The sequence below is a fragment of the Pistacia vera genome, unplaced genomic scaffold (assembly GCF_008641045.1).
Source record: "Pistacia vera cultivar Batoury unplaced genomic scaffold, PisVer_v2 Contig427, whole genome shotgun sequence".
Lineage (NCBI taxonomy): Eukaryota > Viridiplantae > Streptophyta > Magnoliopsida > Sapindales > Anacardiaceae > Pistacia > Pistacia vera.
The window spans coordinates 908,481-929,341 of NW_022196254.1; the positions used below are offsets into that span (position 1 = coordinate 908,481).

Here is a 20,861-nt window from a genome sequence, read left to right on the forward strand (position 1 = left end):
TATGAACACTAACGTTTTGTACCAAATTTTTACACCGAACGACGTATCTATTGAATCAGACAAGTCACGTATTATGTTAATAAATATTCTACGAATGAACGATCATCCATCAAATATGGACGATCGTCTATTGTTATTAGACGGCCGTTCATTTAAAATGGATTGTCATCCATATTATATAGACGACCATCCACCTAGAATGGATAACTATTCATTTGAAATAGACTGTTGTCTATACTATATAGATGACGGTCTATCTAGAATGAACACTTATTCATAGTTTAAACTTAAAAAATTTATCCTAAATTGTTTATGAATGCCCATCCTCTTATGAGGACGACTACCCGTATGGAGACGGGCGTCCATCTCTTAATATTAACGAATTTTAAAATGTAAATTTATTTAATGCATTAATTATCCAATAATTGACAAAAGTTATTTAATGCATTAATTTATTTAATTGGGCGTCCATACCATTGCTTTGAATATGGACAAAAATTTAATGAAACTTGTCCAATTACTTTAAACATTGACAAAAGTTTAATGACAAAAATTTAATGAATATAAACCAGGAACGCCTGTCCATTAAATGCAAATTTTTTTAAAATTGTTTGGACGGGCCGTCCATAGTAAATGTAATTTTTTTTTAAATTGTTTGTATAGACATCCATATTGTATAAACGCTCGTCCATAATAAATAAACATTCGTTCATATAAGGTGAATAGGCATTTATTATTTTTTTTTTAATTTTTTAAACAGGATATTCATCTATAGTAAATATACATCTGTCCATATAATATGAACGGGAGTTCATTAAATATAAACGAGTGTCCATAAATGTTGGATGGCCGTTTATTTATGAAAGACTCCAGCGTGGTCACGTCTGACTGATTGCCATGTCCTTCAGTACAAAAATTCGGTATAAAATTTCGGTATCCGTAGCATTACTCATTATCATAACTTAGATGTTGTGGCTACTCTAAATTAATCAAATATAATTACATATAATACAACATAACATAAAATCAATACAAGAATAACACATTATTTATGTATAACAGACTAATACATGACATAAAAACCATCACACGCGCTGTCACCGACTCCCACGCACCACTGTGACAAGACCACCCGCAGCCACGTGACTCCACGTGCTTCCAGAAGACAACACATCATTGCACGCGCCTTCACACTCTTTAACGGTCCTACCACGCTTCTACATGCGCCTAAACACACATCCCCCACTCGCACCTTCACACGCTCACACGCGTCATAAGTCAACACGAGTCAGTTTGACCGGTTTGACTAGGTCGGGTTGACCTTTTACTCGGTTCCTTGACTTGGTTTGACCTATTAGCCCCGGTTTGGCCTGTTGACCAGTTTATTAACTTGCTTGACTCGTTGACCGGTTCATTGACTCGGTTTGAGTCGTTGACCATGTTGAACGGGTCAGGTTGACCCATCGAGTTTCTAGGCTGGTTTGACCTTTGACTTTGACTGGGTCAATTTAACCCCTTTTTATCCTTGACCGGGTTGATTTGACCCATTGATTTGGTTTGACCGAGTCTTATTTACTCGGTTTTTGCAACTTTTAAACCCCTTTTTTGCAGTTTTTAATAGCTCGATTCCGGCCATTTTTCTGGTGTTTTAGAGGGGAAACTTGAATATGGACGTATGACCTATGTCGGTGGCATCCCAAATGATATTTTTGTCCCAAATCGGTGCCGTAAATGGCTATCGAAAACACTCAAACAACAATTTTAACCAAAACTTTTAACTAGCATAACTTTGCAACCATAACTTCATTTTTGACAAATAATATATCGTTGGAAAGCTTTTTCAACAAGGATTCCAACACCAAAATNCTCAAAACGATATCCTATATTATCCAAAGCGGATACTGAAATAATGTTTCTAGAAATCGTAGGTATAAAATAACAGTCTTTGAGTTCTAATAATAAGTCCCTACAGCTAATGTAGCCACATGTGCTCTATTTCCAACTCGTATGTCCACTTCTCCCTTGGCGAGCAATCTACTCTGCCTTAGTCCCTACACATCAGTACAAATGTGAGTACCATATCCTGTGTCAATGACCCAAGATGTTGAAGGAGAGAAGTTAATCTCAATCATAAACATACCTGAAGTCGAAGCATCTAACTTTTTCTTGTTTGCAAGGAAAGCCTTGCAGTGCTTCCTCCAGTAGCCAGACTTGCCACAATAGAAGCAGACTACCTTCCCACTTTTCCCAACACCACCCGTAGGCTTGAGAGCATCATATCCTTTAGGCTTGGGCTTGGGATTGCTTGAAATTGGTCTTGGCCTTTCCCTTGCCCTTACCTTTTCCTTTACTGGCAGGCTGGCAGCTACCAGTAAAATAGGCTTGGACTTCTTCAAGTCCTGCTCTGCAGTCCTTAGCATGTTCAAAGGCTCTAACAGGGTTTTCACCATAGCGTTCATATTGAAGTTCATTATGAACGGTGCGTAAGAGTCAAGCAAGGATTGCAAAATTAAATCCATTTGTAATTCTGCATCCAACTCAAATCCCAAAGTCTCAAGCCTTTCCATGTGCTCGATCATCATTAATCACCATCTGAAGGGATCTTAACCTGAGCAGTGATGTCCCTCATTTTCATAATTTGCTCACGAATTCCTTTAATACTGGTGAGCTTCATGGATGTCAATCTATCCATTAGGGTGCTACCTAATGCCTTGTTTGATGTTTCAAACTGAGCATGAATTGCATCCATCAAATCCTTAACATTTTCACACTCCGGTATCGACCCACGAATACTACTCATAATGTGAGATTTATAAACATCATGCTTAAACAGTTGGATCGCTCCCACCGTTCATACAAAGCAATCTCAGCCTGAAAACTAGTATCCGTAGGTGTATGTGGCTCTTCCTTACGAAGAGCATAGTTAAGATCAATGCACCCTAAATGAAGAAGGACAGCCTCCCTCCATGATTTGTGATTATCACCATTTAAATAAGGAATCCTCAACCATCATTAAAGTTTGATCAACTGTAGGTATATCAACAGACATGCTTACTAAATAAATTATGAGACACAAACCATAAACAACAATTATAAGTTTACCAATGTAAAACAAATAATAAATCATAAATGAATTGACATGTCATAAAATCTTCCTGTGAGTAAAGACATTACATATTATGATTCATTATCCTTTAATGATAAAACTATAAATTATTAATATTTCATAATACTTGTGGGCTAATTTTGAAATAAGAATAATTTTTATTTCATCCATAATTAATCATGAAAATATAATATTCCCTGTGGGTAAAATGATTATATTAATATGATTAACTACAAAACGATGTTATTAACTTTAATATGATCATAATTAATATTACTTAATGCATATATTATCATAACTTAGATGTTGTAGCTATTCTAAATTAATCAAATATATATTATCATAAAACATCATATAGTATTATTGCATATAATACAACATAACATAAATCAATACTAGAATAACATATTATTTATGTATAATAGACTAATACATGACATAAAAACCATCACACGCGCTATCATCGACTCCCACGCGCCACCGTGACAAGACCACCTGTAGCCACATGACTCCACGTGCTTCCATAAGACAACACATCATTGCACGCGCAGCTTCACGCGCTTACACGCACCATAAGTCAATACGGGTCAGTTTGACCCGTTTGACCAGGTTGGGTTGACCTTTTACCCGGTTTGACCTATTTGACATGGTTTGGCCCGTTGATCGGTTCGTTAACTTGCCTGAGTCGTTGACTGGTTCATTGACCTGGTTTGAGTCGTTGACCGGGTCAAGTTGACCCATCGGGTTTATGGGCAGGTTTGACTGGGTCAATTTGACCAGTTTTGACCTTTGACTTTGACTAGGTCAATTTAACTTATTTTATCCTTGACCGAGTTGATTTGACCAGTTGATTCGGTTTGACCAGGTCTTTTTTACTCGGTTTCTGCAACTTTTAAACCCATTTTTTGCAATTTTTAACAGCTCGATTTTGGTGTTTTAGAGGGGAAACTTGAATGTGGACGTATGACCTATGTCGGTGGCACCCTAAATGACATTTTCGTCCCAAATCGGTGCCGTAAATGGCTACCGAAAACACCCAAGTGACAATTTTAACCAAAACTTTAAACTAGCATAACTTTGCAGCCATAACTCCGTTTTTGACAAATAATATATCATTGGAAAGCTTTTTCAACAAGGATTCCAATGACACAAAAATCGAAAACAGATTCTATTTATAATAAAAGTTATGCTTGATTTACAGTATGGGTTTTAATTAGAAAAAATCCCAATTTTATGCAATATTCTCCAAATTTGCAACAAACAATTTCATACTAGACAGAGATTCAAATAAACGCTCTGATACCAAATGTAAAACATTTATATTCCAACATTCATATAAAAGTTCATAATATAATCAATTATAAACATGTTAAATACTCATAGAATATTGCGGAAGTAATTTACAAACTTCCAGTCATAACAATTGTTGTTTTAGTCTTCTTGCTTCTGTCACTTCAGAATACAAAGTCTTCCACTGACTGCAATTTTTCAGAGTGATGGTTTTTGGGCTGTAAACTCTCCTTTTATAAATGCAGTTATCTTTTCATCAAAGATAACTGTCTAAGAGAAACAACCGCATGTAACTGTGCAGCCCATTCGCTTTATATTAAAAGTGTAGGACCAATCCAATTAAAGAATTCTAATATAATTAAAATTCTAACATTTCTTCGACCCTAAACTATCAAACCAAAGAGCAACAACTAATAAATTCCACTTATTAAACAGGTTCTATGGTTGATCCATTTGATACCCAAGACATCCATGGTATCTCATAGTTCTTATGAGTGTAGACGATGTGGTCGGTCCATGAATTAAGTTCACATTCGCTTTGGAAAATATCAAAAATTGCACGCACTTTGAAAAATGAGAAAATACTATCTATCGATTTTATTTTTAAACAAATTTTTTATTATTATTTTTTTCTCCTAGAAATATAATCTAAATATAAAATATTATCCTAAATGTGGATAATTATTAGTAGGAAGTAATCTTTAGATTAACGTTTAATCCTTTGCACGGCAGCCAGTTGGCTTACATAGTGTCGTTTAAATATATCCAGTTGGCCTGCATGAATCAAGACTTATTGACCCAAAAAATCTTAATTATATCATTTTTTATAATAAGAGGATAATACGTCTAACAACCGGCAATTATAAATAATAATAATAATATATTTATTTATTAGTGAATCTTAGATCATGTAAATAACTACAATATCATAATTATGAAAAGAAAAAAAAAGAGTGATTTTCTAATTATGAATTATTTTTTTTATATTTATGTTAATTTTTAGATTCTACCCATATTTTAAAATTAATTCTCTTAAAAATTATTAGAGGTACACGTAATTTGATCCAGATACCTCAATTAATAAAAAAAAAAAAAACTTAAAATATTTTACTATGATCAAAGAATCCATCCATGAACCTTTTAACATTTTGAACATAAAAAGCCAATTAATTAAGAGATCTAGATCCAATCTTTATTGTTTATGGATACCATGTCTTTTTTGAGTAATAATATATAATAAAATTTAAGGGACACAAATAAAGACAATATCAAATCTTATATTCTTATCTAAAAATCTTTTTTTTTTTTTTTTACAAATAAAAAATAATTAAACATATTCATCGAAATAATCATAAACTAAATATATATATACACGAAAATTCTCAATTAGAGACATATTAAAATTTTAACGTAAAAGACCATAAGGGAGCGACGAAAGACTCGCTTTTAATCTACACGCTACAAATTTTAGAATATACACACAATAAATTAACTAAACATATACTTAAGACTTACTTATAATTGATATTATTTATAGTTTTTAAATTGAATGTTTATGTGATATCTTAGTACTTTAATAAATAAAAACTCCATTTCTATTTAAATAAAAATTAGCTCCAAATTATTTATTTTTCAATTAAAGTGCTACAAGGTTGAATAAAAAACACTTTTATATAAAGTGTTTACAAGTCCATTCTTAATTTTAACATGTGTGACATCACTATGAGGTTGCAAAAAAACACTTATATAGAAGTTCTTCAAATTACACGCTTTAATTTAATTTGTAGTTTTGTGCCATGTTGTACAACTTGGAAACAAAATCAATGTCTCCCCAACCATCAATTAATTAATGTGACCAAAAAATAAAATAAATACAGTACCATAATTTTAAAGTATAGTTTTGTTATATCAGTTAAGCTGTAAAAATAACTTTATTTCTTAAAAAAAGCCTCCGAAAATGGCGACGGTTAAAAAAATAACAAAATTTGTTTAAAAAAATAAAAATTATACTGTATATTGAAGCCACACAGCAAGAATAGCAATAGCAATATAGCATTCTATAAAAGAAATTAAATTTTCACGTTTGAAAAGATCAAAAGTATCTAATTTGATTTTTTATTAATATACGTGATCATTAATAAAATAAATGATTAATTGAATTATTTTATTTTTATTTTTATTTTTTTTCTTTACGTGTCTTGAGTCTCTGAGATCATCCTCCTGTTCAACCACAACCACCATTTATTTTCCTACAACAATGCCTTCAATTTCGTCTCTCGGCGCCAATCCTTAGCCCATTACTTTAATCTACGCACCCCCGGCTCACGTTATGGAAACCCCTTCTTTTGTCTCCAAAGCCAGGACCGCCTTCCACTCTGCTGCGGCAAAAGCGGAGCGCGTCTTCACTGATTTCAAATCTGACCGAGGTACCCCCGATTTTCTTTCCTATTTCCATTTTTAGCCCTCCCCCACCCGCTTTAATACGAGTTTTGTTTGATTCTTTTTCAAAAAATTTCTTGGTGTTTTTGACTTGATCGGAGAAGATTATGATAAAACATCCCCCAGTTTACAAGACGAAAGCCAGTCAAAGGTACGTGCGAAGAAACGTGCATTTAGTTGTTTGTTTATTGAATTTTATTTTGTGATTTTATTTTTCTGTCTGTTTGGTGCTGGGAATAGAATAGAATAGAAAAGAAAAGAAAAGAAAAGGAAAGGATATTGAATTGTAGTTTTTTCTATTTGGAGAAAAGATAAAGAGATGGCTTTCTTTCGTTAAGTGTTTGTGCGAGACTTGTTAAAGGTTTTTTCTTTTTCAAGAAAAAATCCAATTTTAGGCTTATGCAATGTGCATTTTGTGCTGTTTCTTGCATTTTCGTGGAATCCAAACAGCACGGAATTGAATTCTCAATCTTATTAAAAGAATCTTTAAGAAAGAGTACCGGACTTTCTATAGAAAAAACAGGTTATTTTAGGCTGTGTTTTTGGATTATAGTTGACCTTCAATGGCGTGATACAGGATCACAATGAGGCCAAGCATTCAAATACGCGGTGGAGGCCTGCTCCTCTAGGGATAAAACAAGATTGGCAAGATAGGATACGGAACATAAGAATAGGAAGAAGAGGAGCTGAAGAACCTGAGAAAGTTGATAACACAACAATGGCAGCTCCATTTTATGATGAAAATTTGTACATACTTAACATGAAAAATGATGTTGAAGCAAAGGCAAGACAAATTTAACATATTTTAAGTCCTTATGATTTGTTTATTTCTTTTGCTCCTTTGATTGATAGATGAGGTGGTTCTTGTTGTTTTTACAGGGTTCAGATGTGAATTCCTTGCTAGAACGTTTAAATTCCACCGAGTTAAATAGCATTCTTCCGGCATCTGTCCTGAAGCAATTAGCTGTAGCTGTTGAGTGAGTATTTGAGCTACTCCTTATGTCTTACATATATTATCTTCTGTTGGGTTGTTGAATATTTTCACTTATGTTGTAAAACATGCCCTCTTCTCATGAAATGATTTGTTTTTCCCTCTTACTGGGATTTACTATTTTTCGGTTCATTGATGGATGATTTGTGAATTGTGATAACTGTCAAGTATCTTCTCATAAATGCCAATGATGTATCATCTTGTAGAAGAATGACTGTTATAACTTCTGAGCACTTGATAAGTGGTCAGAGAGTAATCATCATTTTCAGCATTTTATGGTGCTCACAGTATGATTTTGTGACTGCTTGTCCAGGAGTGGAAAGAAGTTTAGGTCAATAAAGGATTTTTTGGCATCATCTGGAAGTTCTTCACCTATCCTGGAAAGGGCGGGTTTGAGTCTCTCTGCGGTCAAGTCATTAGTTCTTCGTGACAAAGATGATAAACTTGCTTCTGACTTCGGCAAGGATGAGAAAGTGATGTCGCTGATTCAGTCACTATTCGATGCAGGTAGATTAATACATTAACCTTGATATTTTCATACTTTGGGGAGAAGTTTTCTACTATAAGTCTTTTGCATTATCCTGTGATGATCTTTCACTTCCATTGTAATATCTGCAAGATGTTCGCAGAGGGAAACTTTCTCAGAAGGAAGATTTGTTCTGATTCGGAGGCATCTATTACCTTGGCAACTTTGCACAGAGATATTCATGGTGCTCCTCCAGAAAGCTTTGTCGTTAAGCTATCTGAAGTTATTGGAAGCTTGAAAACCCTGCGAAGAATGGCGTTCTTCTGGTGCAAAGTAGTTTCTGAAGTAAGTGCCTTGTACAGAGCTCTAATAGTTACGTTGTTAGTGTTGCTTCCGTTTTTGGCTTTTGGCTAACAAACTAAATCTGAAAATTTTACACTTGCAGCTAAGAAGACTTTGGTCCGAAGAGCAATATATTCCTGGCGTCCCCGTGGATGAGATACCAGATTTAGACTCCTGCCTTTTGTACCAACAATTGCAGGTTATCAATTGTTGTCTTTCGAGGAAAAGGCGTCACATTATTGCTACTGAATCATTAGATTCCGTGATGAGGCAAAGCAGTTCAAATGTTGAGGGTTCATCTCTTTCTATGGGTACGTCTCCTGCAAGCTCTGTTTTGTATGCTAGAATAAGCAATGGAGAACTTGTTCTACGACTAGGTGCTGATCGTCCAACAGATTTAACAATGTTGGAAACTGGTGAACCTGTATACTTCCCCATCACTCAGGTTTGTTTCACAACTAGTACTAAAATGGTACCTCTTAAGACCTAATTACATTGTTTTGATGTATGCCTCTCTTTACATATATAGGAAGGGCCTTTGCTTACAGAAGATCTTATTAAGGAAACAGAGGAGTTAGTGCTTCGAACAGGGAGGTCAGTGTGAATGTTGAGTAACTTTAGTTTGACCTGTCAATTATATTTGGATTTTAAAGTATACTCCTCAATTATTTAAGGTTTTAAGTAAATAAATTTAGGGTTTATTAATTTTTTTTTTTTTTTTTGGGTCCTATTATATTTATTAATGTGCTACTTTTTGTGGGCAGTGTTGGTGCTGGATGTTCTCAGCTCCTCTCTGACATGCAGGCTTTCAAGGTGATGCATTAATTCGAAGTTTGCATATTTTATAGATTGTCAAGGTCCTTATGATACTTCTATAATACTCCCTACATGCATTGTTCCTTACGGTTATGTTTGATTGTGTTAGGCTGCAAATCCGGGTTGCATTTTAGAAGATTTTGTTAGATGGCACTCTCCCCCTGATTGGACTGCTAGTGAGCAGAGTAATGAAGATGACTTTGATGGAAGTGATTTTTTATCTGCAAAAGGTCAACTAAGTCGTCGAATGAAAAAAGAAGGTATCCCCTTTTGTCCCTTAGTGCACTGCTAGATAGATTATGCAGCGTTGTAGTTTTTCTGTAGTTGGTATTTTAAGATAAGGGAAGAGAAGATGTTCTGTTATATCCTGGTTAACTTGGTGCATGAAGATGAATTTCATCTGGTTTACCACCTGTCGTGTTCAATGCACAGGATTTATTAAGTTGTAAAGTGAAGCCTGGTGCTATTTGTTCTATCATATATGAAGACTTGTTATGCACTTTTAATTTTTAAACATATTGTAGAATCACTCTGATACATGATTGGGCATTAATGTTAGGTAATTTGTGGATTGAACTTTGGGAAACGGCTAAGCCTGTGCCAGCTGTTAAGCAAGTCCCTCTCTTTGATGAGGATTTAGCAGTGTAAGTCTGGAAGTATTGCAATTGATTTTCTTACTGTTAAAATTTTCGTTTTGGTAGTATGATTTTCTGACAAGAACAGCATGGTTTGTCGATTCTGTAGGGAAGGTATTCTTAATGGCTTAGAGGACATCCCACCGGCTGAGCTTTTTGAACAATTTTTTGTTTCTTTAGTAAGTTACTTAACTATAAAAGAAGAGTCATTCCATTGTTTCTTCTCCATGTAATGTGTTATGGCCGGAAAAATTGTTATTTGGTTATTCTTTGTGCACAGATTGCCAACTATGAGTCAATTATCGATCTTTCAAGGTACTAATGTTGTCTTTTGTTCTGAAAATTTTAGCTCGGTTTGGGATTTGTAATCGCTGAGGCCAGACTCTCCACTGACGATAATTTGTCAAAGCTTGTTCACGAGTGCAAAGACTATGTTGTTGCCTCTTGTCAAGGAAGCTCCTGGAGTGAGAAGATTGATGATATTTGCCAGGTACAATCTGTCATACTACGACTGAATGATCGCTTTAAGTAAATTTATGTATATAGTTTGCAATCGGATAACAGAATAGCTGTTTTGTTTACCATTTTATTGAAAAAATTCCTCTTACATGCATGGCATACTTACTACCAAGATCTGCGCCCAATTTTAATAAGGTAGACTTGAAAAAGGGTATGAATCAAGCTAAATTTTATGTTGAATTATGTTCTAGGTTTATGAAACAGTGGAGACAATGTTAACTCATCCCGAGGAAGTCCCGATGAATCAGGCAGAAGCAACGACCCCAAATGCAGATGAACCGAAGAGTCGATTTAAGAGACTCACTCTCAACTTTGTCAAGGATAGACAACAGAGAAAACTTGCCATAAAAGATCTGAAGAATTCAGATGAGAGTCCGGCTCCATTGCGTCAACCATTCGCGAATTTCTTTGATGGCAAGTCTTCATTATTCTCCAAGAAGCCTCCAAAGCCAGATTGTCCATGTCCATCCCCAGCTCCTGAGAAACCTCCTTGCCCAGTTGAAACCGATTGGACAATTGTTTAATTATACCTTTTTATTATTTTTTTGATCTCTTGGGTTAAAGGAGTATGTATGGTTTTTGCAAGTAACTGTAAATTATCCGAACTGTAAATTATCTTGAAATGACCAGAATAGGATGCCGTATGCACAGCATTGAATTTTATTTCTGTATTGAAATCCAAAAGGAAGGAATGAAGAAATGAAAATGGCCTAAATTTTCTCATGAATTATTGAGTTTTGTTTTTCAGTCACAGGATACTGTTTGTTAGACTTTTGGACTTGAATCTTCTTTTTCCTCGTCGAGTTCTAAAGATTTGGAGATGATACTGGGTACGAGAAAATTTGCAATCAAATACACCAAGAGCATCACAGCACTGTAATTTATAAGAAAGTGAGAATCGAGGGGTCGAATTGAACGTTAAAGAGGAGATGTGGCAATGAAATGAAAGAATGAAAGAGACGAACCTGGTTTGGAGGAAAACCGATATGTCACCGGACTTAGGTGGAGAAGTGGCCGCAAGAACCAGTGTGTAATGTGAATCAGTGACGGCGAAGGCCCTTAGCGAAGGGAATTTTCGAATAAGTCTTGAGGGTTTTTCACTGCTGGAGAGACGAAGCGGTTCATTATTGTTGGTGTGCAACATTTTATGCTTGTGATTGAGGTGTGAATTTACAGAATCAAGAGAAGGGTAGCCATGGATGCAAGTCAAGGAGATAGCCATGGCCGTAACGAGAGAGTGGATAACGTTGTATGAGAGCTGGATATTTGTTCTTCATACTTAAAGTTAATTTGATGTTACACGGTTACGTGCCACCAAAGTGTGTGAGGACACGCGTTGAAATTGGAAGTTTATATAAGGAGATAGTTAAATCTTGCCAACCATTATATTAATTTGAGGCTTAAATTAAATGCATGTGACACAATGAGCTGTTTGGATTATACACCAAAATAAAAATGCAGATCGGTGGTTGATTTCTTCTTAGATGGGAGTGGACTGGCCATTTATTCAGTTAGAAAAGCAACTTGTGTCCAAGTGCTTTTCACATAATCAAATCGATATCGGCTTCCTATTAATTGTTCATGCTCGGTTTGGTCGAAGGGAAATTAAGCTCAACTTTAACTTTTTTTTTTTTTTTTTTTTTGATAATCGGGGATGTCAGCTTACGTATCTCAATTAATCTTTCGGGACCCTATAATTACTGATCGGATAAAAATCCTAATAACTACTCCTATTAGCAGTTAAGGAATGACTCAAACTTAAAATATTTTAAATACATAATACATCTAATAGTCTTTATCGAAATACTCAACCACATTTAACTTGAAACTAGCTTTCATTGGTCAAATAATTTGATAAGGTACTGATAAGCGTGGTAACTTAAAGAAATAAAATAGGGTTATTATCCCAGACCTCCCTTGAGGTTTGAAGTTTTATTAGTGACACCCGATAAGTATAAAATAGTATTCCTCACCTTCCCTCACATTTCACAAATTATCCCAAATTTCCCCTTTTCATCGTTAGATAATAGAATTCCTTAACGAAAGACATTTTTTAATCTGAAAACATCTTTTAAATTTTATACCAAACGCATTTTTAAATATTAAAATACAACTAAAAAATTTGAATATTATAAGTTTTTGAAAATTATTTTTGAATCAGAAATCAAAACAGGTCTTAACTTTTCTAGTTATCTTTAAAAACTCCTAAACATGGGTTTTCATTATGTCAATGATGTTTTCGGCTTCATTTGGTTCGTTTTTAGGAATACTATTATTAGTATTCCCAAAAAAGTTAAACAGTAAAATATCATTATTCCCAAAATATTATTCTACATTTTTCAATTTCTTTTAAACCTCCTAAATTTGTTAATTTAACTAAACACCCCGAAACATTTTTTTTAGAAATTGCAAAAATACTTCGGCCACCCTCCGGCGGTGGTGGCCGGCTGTCCGTATTTAATGGGTGGGTTGGGGTGTTTTTGTTAACTTTTAATATTTTATTATAGGGGTGTTTAGTAAATAAACAAACATAGGGGATTTTTTGTTAATTTCCAAATCCTATATCGTAATACCCGTCCAGTTTAACTTTTTTCAAAAGATTATTCTAAAAACTATCAGAATAATGAACCAAACTGAGCCTTCGTTAATGTTAAAGGACACTTTTGATAATGTTAAAAACGTTTTTTTAACCATGTTTAAGGGGTTTTGTAATAAACGCCAATAGAAGGTTTTTGATAATGCGAAAAGTTTTTATAATGCCAAGGAGATTTATGATAATGTCAAGGAGATTATTTATATTGTTAAGACCAGGGGCGTAGGCGTAGGCGCGTAGATAGGATTTTAAGTTAGTGGGTTCAAAACATAAGAGTTACAATAAAATATATACTGGAGTAATAAGCATAAAAAATATACTTTTAAAAGTTATATATACCGAATTATCAATTCTATAATTGTTCTCGATGATTTTTCATATTCTGAAAATGTTACATATTTGCTTCATTGACAATTCCATCAAATATCTCTCTCTTAATATATGTAATAAGACAATCATTTAACAATTGATATCTCATTCGATTCCGTAGTCGATTTTTCACAATTTTCATCGCAGAAAATGCTCTTTCAACACTTGCAGTTGCAACAGGTAATATCAATGCTAATTTCATGTCTAAAAAGATAACAACATAAACAAAAACACCCTTTTTTTTTACACTATACTCCAACTAATTTGTATATTCTCTAAATCAAACGAGATTAAAACGACACATTAAATTCCCAATTGCTTGCTTTTTAAAATTATGATTGTGTGGTTGGCAAGGTCCTTTTTGCAAGTATGTCTTTCTCATTTTGTTTCTATCATTAAGATGATATTTTAAAATTTTAATTATCTATCCAAGATCTGCAAGAAGACTGTTCAAGTTAAACTTAACATATATTTGTCTTGAACTAGATTTCATAGGCTCATTGTGAATACTATCGTGACGTCTTATTTTGTTCACTTGATGGTTCCTCATTAGAAAACTTTCATTTGATAAAAAACTTGTCCATAACTAAAAAAAAATAAAAGAATTTTTATTATCAGAAATATAATTTATTTGCAATTACAATTAAAAAGCAATAAAAATTTATCAAAATTCAACTCATTTTTCAAACAATTTCTACTAACCCAATAAAATTCAACTCATAAACTCATAAAAACTCATCAAGTCAAACTCTAAATATCAAAAAATTAACTAATATATCAAAATTAAACCAAATCCCCAAATCTCTACAACTTAGGGTTTCCTCAATTCTTTAAACTATATTCAAAATTAACTCAATAACTAACCACAATTTATCAAACCCAACTTAAAACAGCAATTAATTAACTCATACCTCAACATAAACAATATTAAATCAAAACTCATATCAAAATCTATGAATTATTTCAAACTTATTTATTAAACTCAACAAAAACCCGTAACTCACGATCTTTCATCAATTAAGAAAGCTAAAAGAAAAGAATTAATTTTAAGTAAAAAAATAAAAATAAAATTAGTATCATCTTACCTTGTAATCCAAAGGAGTAGCCTTTTTTGAGTATCCAATCAAAAGAAAAATATAATAAGAGAACCAAAAAAAGGAAATAAAGAAAAAGAAAAGTTTAAAAAGTATTAATTAATAATTTATTTTGTAGGTCAACATAAAATTAAATAAGATTAAAATTATAAAATCTGTAAACTATTAATATTTTTTTTAAATTTTTGTAAAGCCTAATGATTTCAATTGAACCATAAGGCACGAAGTGCCAGGTTAAGGCGTATGATAATCATACTTAAGGGGTTTTCTATTACGTTAATGGGAGGTTTTTGATAATTTCGAGAGTTTTGATAATGTCAATGGGAGGTTTTTTATCCATGTTTAAGGGGTTTTCTAGTAACGTCCATGGAATTTTCATAATAATGTCAAGGGGTATTTTTGACAATGACAATTAAGTTTATTTTTATAATGTCAATGAGTATTTTTGATAATGACAAGTTTGTTTTGTTTTGTTTTTAATAGTGTTAAGGATATTTTTGATAGTGTAAAGAGGAGTTTAAAGACTTTTTTGTACTAAAGTAACGGTTTGAAGACATTTTTCTATTTTTAAAATATTATTTTATTACTTAAATTTATATTCCAATATCAAACATTAAATAAACTCAGTTCATATTATTGAGATTTTTGAATAAGAGAGATAAATAAGTTTTTTGGTTATAAAATATTGGATTTTAATAATTGTGATTGATTGAAATTTGATTGGGAAAAAGTATTTATATAAATCTTAATTGTTCGATTATCAATAATTGATAGGATCAACAAGAATAAAATTTAAGAGATTTTAGTAAATGGTAATCAAGAAAGATAATAATAATAGTGTGAAACCACGACGATATAACGGAAAAAGTTTTACTAGTGTGAAGAGGGCTTTTGATAATCTCAACTGAAACTCAAAGATATCTCCGTGTCAGGAGTTCTATTATACTGAACCCAATTAACAGGATCGAAACTCATAAGTCAAACTTGCATTTATATACATGCCTTTATGTCGAACCCCCATCCATATGCTTCAAATTTTACATTTAATTAGATGAACTGCATCTCCGTCAAAGTCAAATTTATTTATTACTGGACCTATATCTCTTCATATTAAAGTTCCATTTGCTTATTAATTACCAATTAATTAATCCATTTAAGCAATAATCAATTTTTGAAACCTAATTAACAAGCTTTAGAAAAACCACAGTCAAGCACACCAAAAAAGCAAGCTGAAATCAATAACTCCCATCAAAATTCTTTTTCTTTTTCTTTTCTTAATTTCTTTATAAAGTTATTTTCCCACACAATAATGGTTTAATGATATTTTTTTACTCACATATTTTTAAAATACTACTTTATTACTCAAATTTATATTCTAATAGTAAACAGAGAGCAAACCTTGTTTATACTGTTACAGTTTTTGAAGAGAAAGATCGATGAGTCTTTTGATGGAAAAAGGTTAAATTTTGGTGATTGAGATTGATTAGAATTTGACTTGGAATGAGTGATTATGTAAACCCTAATCACTTGATTGCTATCGATTAACAAGATCGATAAGAGTAGGATTTGAGAGGTTTTAAATCTTTGATTAGTAATGATTGAAAAAAAGAATACTAAAGATATGGAGTTGTAATGATGGAATGGTATCATTATTAAACCATTATTTGGGATGTATTAATTCCAGTATTCTCTAATGCCATGTGCCTTAATTTAATACGTTGTCGGGTTTCCATTTTGTGGCTAGTCTTTGTCCAGATGCCTGCCTGCAAATGGAAGATGCTGATCAGTAGACTTTTGTGTGCGCCGAACAATTATATAAGAACATCCATTCTTACTTTAAAATAAAGTTTCAAAATTTCCAAACCAGTAGGCTCACTGACCACCGTCAACTATGTATTACACTTAGCATCATATCCATTTTATTACCGTATCTCATTGCACCAGACATAACATATATTTTATAAACTCATACAAAAGATGTTACCATAATATAGTTAGTGTTATATTAATACATTAGATAAATTAATAGACCAAAAAATATGTAAATTTTGTAACAACACTTATACAGTGTTATATAATAGCAAAATCTCACACCATATTCATAAACCATCACATTTACTCACCATTGTCTTTTTTTTTTAATCAACGAAGTGTTCGGACCAGATAATACACTCAACTGATATTGAGTCTAGATACGAACCGCTAAGGTAAAAACTTCTGTCCCTATTAATGCTTGAGAGACTCAAAACCTAAAACCTATCTTTTTTCCCTACCATCACACCACATATGATCACTTACATATTAACATATATTTTTCTCAAAAAAAAATTGGAAAGAAAAATCTCGAGTATGTGGGGCAGGAATAGAGACTACAGTTGCCGTAAAAATGCAAACAAAAATTCATGAACTGATTGAAACAGGCCATGCAATATGGTAAAGCTAACTGCCTTAAAAAGTTGCAGAAGCAGCTAATAACCATGCAAACGTGAAAAAATTCCATGCAAATCCAGATCAAAAGTCTCGTAATAATCATAAAAGATCACCAAAACAAGCTCACCCGATTAGTCAGGATCGACCCCAGTGGGGCAGCTTTAGGGTTTCTTTTTCAAATGGACAGTTGTGTGCATAACTATCTCACACGGTTTACATGAGCCGATGAACAAATTTAAGACTCAACCGTGCTACCCGCTTCATAAATCCTATATAATCCGCCTTCAAGCTTCCACTTCTCACCAAAAGTCACCTTTTTAAAGTGTCTGCATAAAAAAAGATGGCTTTGTTGTTCTTCAGGTTTCTTGTTTTTATTCTGGTGTCCTGGTATGCAAACATAATGGGGGAAGCTAATCGGGGGTGAAAAGGGTGGTTTTGAGGAGGAGAAGAACTCATTCACCCCTAAGTTTGGTGGTGGGTGGTGGACAAGGTGGAGGCGGTGGTGGGGGCTCGGCGGTGGAGGTGGGTTAGGTGGTGGTGTGGTGGGGTGCTGGAGGTGGAGCAGGGTTTGGGGGGGGTGCTGGTGCTGGAGGTGGATTAGGTGGAGGAGGGGAGTTGGGGAGGTGGCGGTGGAGGATTTGGTGGAGGCGTGGAGGAGGAGTCGGGGGTGGTTCGGTTTTGGAGGTGGAGCTGGATTTGGAGGTGGTGCTGGTGTGTGGTGGATTAGGTGGGGGAGCTGGAGGAGGTGGTGGTGGAGGATTTGGAGGCGGCGGTGGCGCGGGCTTGGCAGTGGTGCTGGTGGTGGTTTTGGAGCTGGAGGTGGCGCTGGTGGCGGCCTTGGCGGCGGACTTCCTTGAAGGCAGTACTCTTTAAGCAATGTTTACTCTACAGAATATGTACCATTGATTTCTAAGTGTTTTTTCTTATTATCTTCGTTCCAAATGTTAATGGAGAAATTAAATAAGTTCTTTGCAGCAGAAATGAGCTTAATTTGTAGTTTAATTGTTGTGTTGTACCAAATCAAATGTATGATAATTACTGTTTTTCCTTGTTAATTACTCTCTCTCCCTTTGCATTAATTACTTAATTAGTAACATTAATCTCCCACCATTAATATTAATAACTTTTGTCTTTTAAGATGTACGTGAAATCATATTAAGCATGCATTAAGCAAGATAGTTTAAGTTATGCTAATTAAACAGCTGAAAAACAGAAGGGATTGAAAGAGTTTCGCTGTTAATACAATTTGTGCAGTTGAAAAAGTTGGTGTGTTAATAAATGGAGATCCAATGATACTTGTACATAATTGATCATATTTATTAGTTGCTGTCGGCATATTGCCAGATTGGGAATTGGATAACATATTAACCTCTGGATGCGAGTGGTTCGATTGGACTGTTGTGTATATTAATAAAAGAATTTTAAGTTTGAGTTCACATCGATTGCTATAAAAATAACTATTAGAGCTTTATTGTGGTCGGTAGTTTCAAGGTCTTATTTAGTTATTTCAAGTTTCAAGAGATTAGTTGAGGTACGTATAAGTTAGTTTGAACACCTTTCATTCAAAAAAAAAAAAAAAAAAAAAAAAACTTGAGTAAACAAATAATCAAGCTCAATTTTCTTTCACCATAGTACTTAATTATGCAGAACTTATTACTTTATAATCAGGAAATTGATGATCAGGCTTTCAAATTTCAATTCCTTCAAATAAGTTTCTGGATTATCTCATTAATGAAAGATTAATTGGGGGGCGCTTAATAAAGCAGCAGGAAACGGCATTATCCTATTTAACCTTGTGAATTGTCCATAAAGTATAAACTCAGTACATACAATTAATTATAGCCTTCTTCATATACAATCAAATCCTTACTGAAATATGGAACCACTGGGTTCAAAAGCTTATAAAATAAAAATATTATTCATAACTTGTTCAGTACTTTTTTTTGAAACACCATGAAATTTTACGTGCAGATTTCCCATATATGGGTTTTAAATTCCAACTTCGTATAGATTAACATAACTTGAGGAGAACCTAACATTTCTTTTCACTTTTTGTGAAACAACTTAATAATTAATACAGTTAAAGCATCAACCCCCGATATGTTGGTATTTAATAACAAACATTTCTTTGAAGTTCCGAAATAATATTTTGTTGTTGTGTTGTTGCTGTTAATAGATTAATGAGCCGTTAGAACATATATTTTGTTGTAAATTATTTTTGATTTATCAAAAAAAGGAAAAAGAAAAACTAGTGATATGTTATCACACCATGCAAGTATCCGATTTGCTTTATGCTATCCACATGGCAGAGATACTTAGACGGGAATTAAACGTGAAACTATACGTTTATCCATATTATCTTTAATTATATAACCATCTGGACATTCACAGATAAATTTTCTTTTAATTATCTATATAAAAAAATCATTCCACATAATTGATTAAATTTTCTAATCACCATCAGGATTTACAGTTTTTCGAATAAATAAAGGTTAACAAAATAATTATTGAATAATATATACATGAAATTAACGTATTCTAACTATTAATAATTTTGTTTGTGCTAATTTTGTGTTAATACTGGCAAACGTTAGACTTCTAGTTCTATGTACATCGAACTAATTAATTAATCAAGGTTAGAATATTATACCTTCTTCATGTATCAACCAAACCATTACTGAAATACGAAACCAGTTAGGTTTTGAATATTTATTATAACTTGTAACCTAACAATTCTTTTCACATTTTGTGAAACACGTAATATTAAAGAACATATGCAACACTAATATTTGGAATGAATGTGGGGTTCGGTTTCGGTGGTAGTGGTGGTGGAGCTGGTGGGAAGGAGGTGGTGCTGGTTTTGGTTTTGGACTACTTCAAGCTGGACCTGTACCTCCTGGAAAACATTAGTGATTATTAGTCTTCATGCAAGCAAGTTAATTAATTCATTGCCTATTGTCCAGGAATAATGCATTATGCTTTCTACTGTTTTATTATCGCTTCCTCATCAAGAATTGTAATGGAACATAAGTTAATGAAGAAATAAAAGTTCAGGGAATATCCTCAACTCAACCCCCTGAGGTTTGCGGTTTGCCTTAATAAAATTGAAACCTTCTGGTTTTGGAATAAAATCTCGACCCTTGCCGTTAGTGAAATGATATCATATTTCGGTAGTTTTAATTGAACCCACAACCTCAAACACTGCAATCTCTTCTGCCCCATTCAAACTGGCTTTGTATTTTAGTATTTTAGAGAATAATAAGTTTTTAACTAGTTAAGTGATTCAATAAAGATTTTTGGATGTATTATTAAGAGGTTTTGAGTCAAATTCTTTCTCTATTTCTAATAAGGGTAACCAATACCACCTTATCTGAAAATTAGCTTGAGGTTTGGGGGGATGCACTTATCCAGCAGCAGAAATATTCAAGCAATTAATGGCGAACAAAAGTCCACGCAATTTACATAAAAAAAAAGTCAGCTAAAAAGCTAGTCTCAAGCTGCACGTCAAGCCCATGCAAATTAATAACAAGTCCATGCAAATCCAGATCAAAGTCTTCTTTATAATCATAAATGTTCTCTTCTTGTCTTCTGATTGGTCAGGTTTGGATCAATTAGGGTTTTTCTATTTTTTTTAAGTGACAGTTGCTGATTAATTCTCGCCACGCGGTTTTTACGTTTTAGCTGTGGCGATGAGTAAAATTTAAGAGCTTGTCAACCGTACTAGATCTCTCTTGGGCCTTGGCTACTCTATATAAGTCGACTTTCGAGCTC

At 33.5% G+C, this 20,861-nt stretch overlaps 2 protein-coding genes across 3 annotated transcripts; one reads left to right on the forward strand and one right to left on the reverse strand.

The window, feature by feature from the left end:
* Positions 1-6,586: 6,586 nt before the first annotated feature.
* On the forward strand, positions 6,587-11,267 carry LOC116143282 (rab3 GTPase-activating protein catalytic subunit). 2 transcript variants are annotated; one of them, XM_031428744.1, is made up of 13 exons: positions 6,587-6,986; positions 7,413-7,619; positions 7,715-7,812; positions 8,140-8,333; positions 8,456-8,637; positions 8,738-9,079; positions 9,164-9,228; positions 9,399-9,447; positions 9,560-9,710; positions 10,010-10,094; positions 10,195-10,264; positions 10,435-10,575; positions 10,796-11,267. In XM_031428744.1, the coding sequence occupies exons 2-13, from the start codon at positions 7,554-7,556 to the stop codon at positions 11,126-11,128; spliced, it is 1,776 nt and encodes a 591-aa protein (XP_031284604.1). In that variant the 5' UTR covers positions 6,587-6,986; positions 7,413-7,553; the 3' UTR covers positions 11,129-11,267. The 2 variants fall into 2 exon arrangements, with proteins under 2 accessions (XP_031284604.1, XP_031284605.1); XM_031428745.1 differs by lacking the exons at positions 6,587-6,986; positions 7,413-7,619; positions 7,715-7,812 and having other exon boundaries at positions 8,198-8,333; positions 8,446-8,637.
* Positions 11,268-11,325: 58 nt separating this feature from the next.
* Positions 11,326-11,891, reverse strand: LOC116143283. The gene is made up of 2 exons (XM_031428746.1): positions 11,570-11,891; positions 11,326-11,478 (listed from the first exon to the last, which is right to left on the reverse strand). The coding sequence occupies exons 1-2, from the start codon at positions 11,824-11,826 to the stop codon at positions 11,370-11,372; spliced, it is 366 nt and encodes a 121-aa protein (XP_031284606.1). The 5' UTR covers positions 11,827-11,891; the 3' UTR covers positions 11,326-11,369.
* Positions 11,892-20,861: the final 8,970 nt, after the last annotated feature.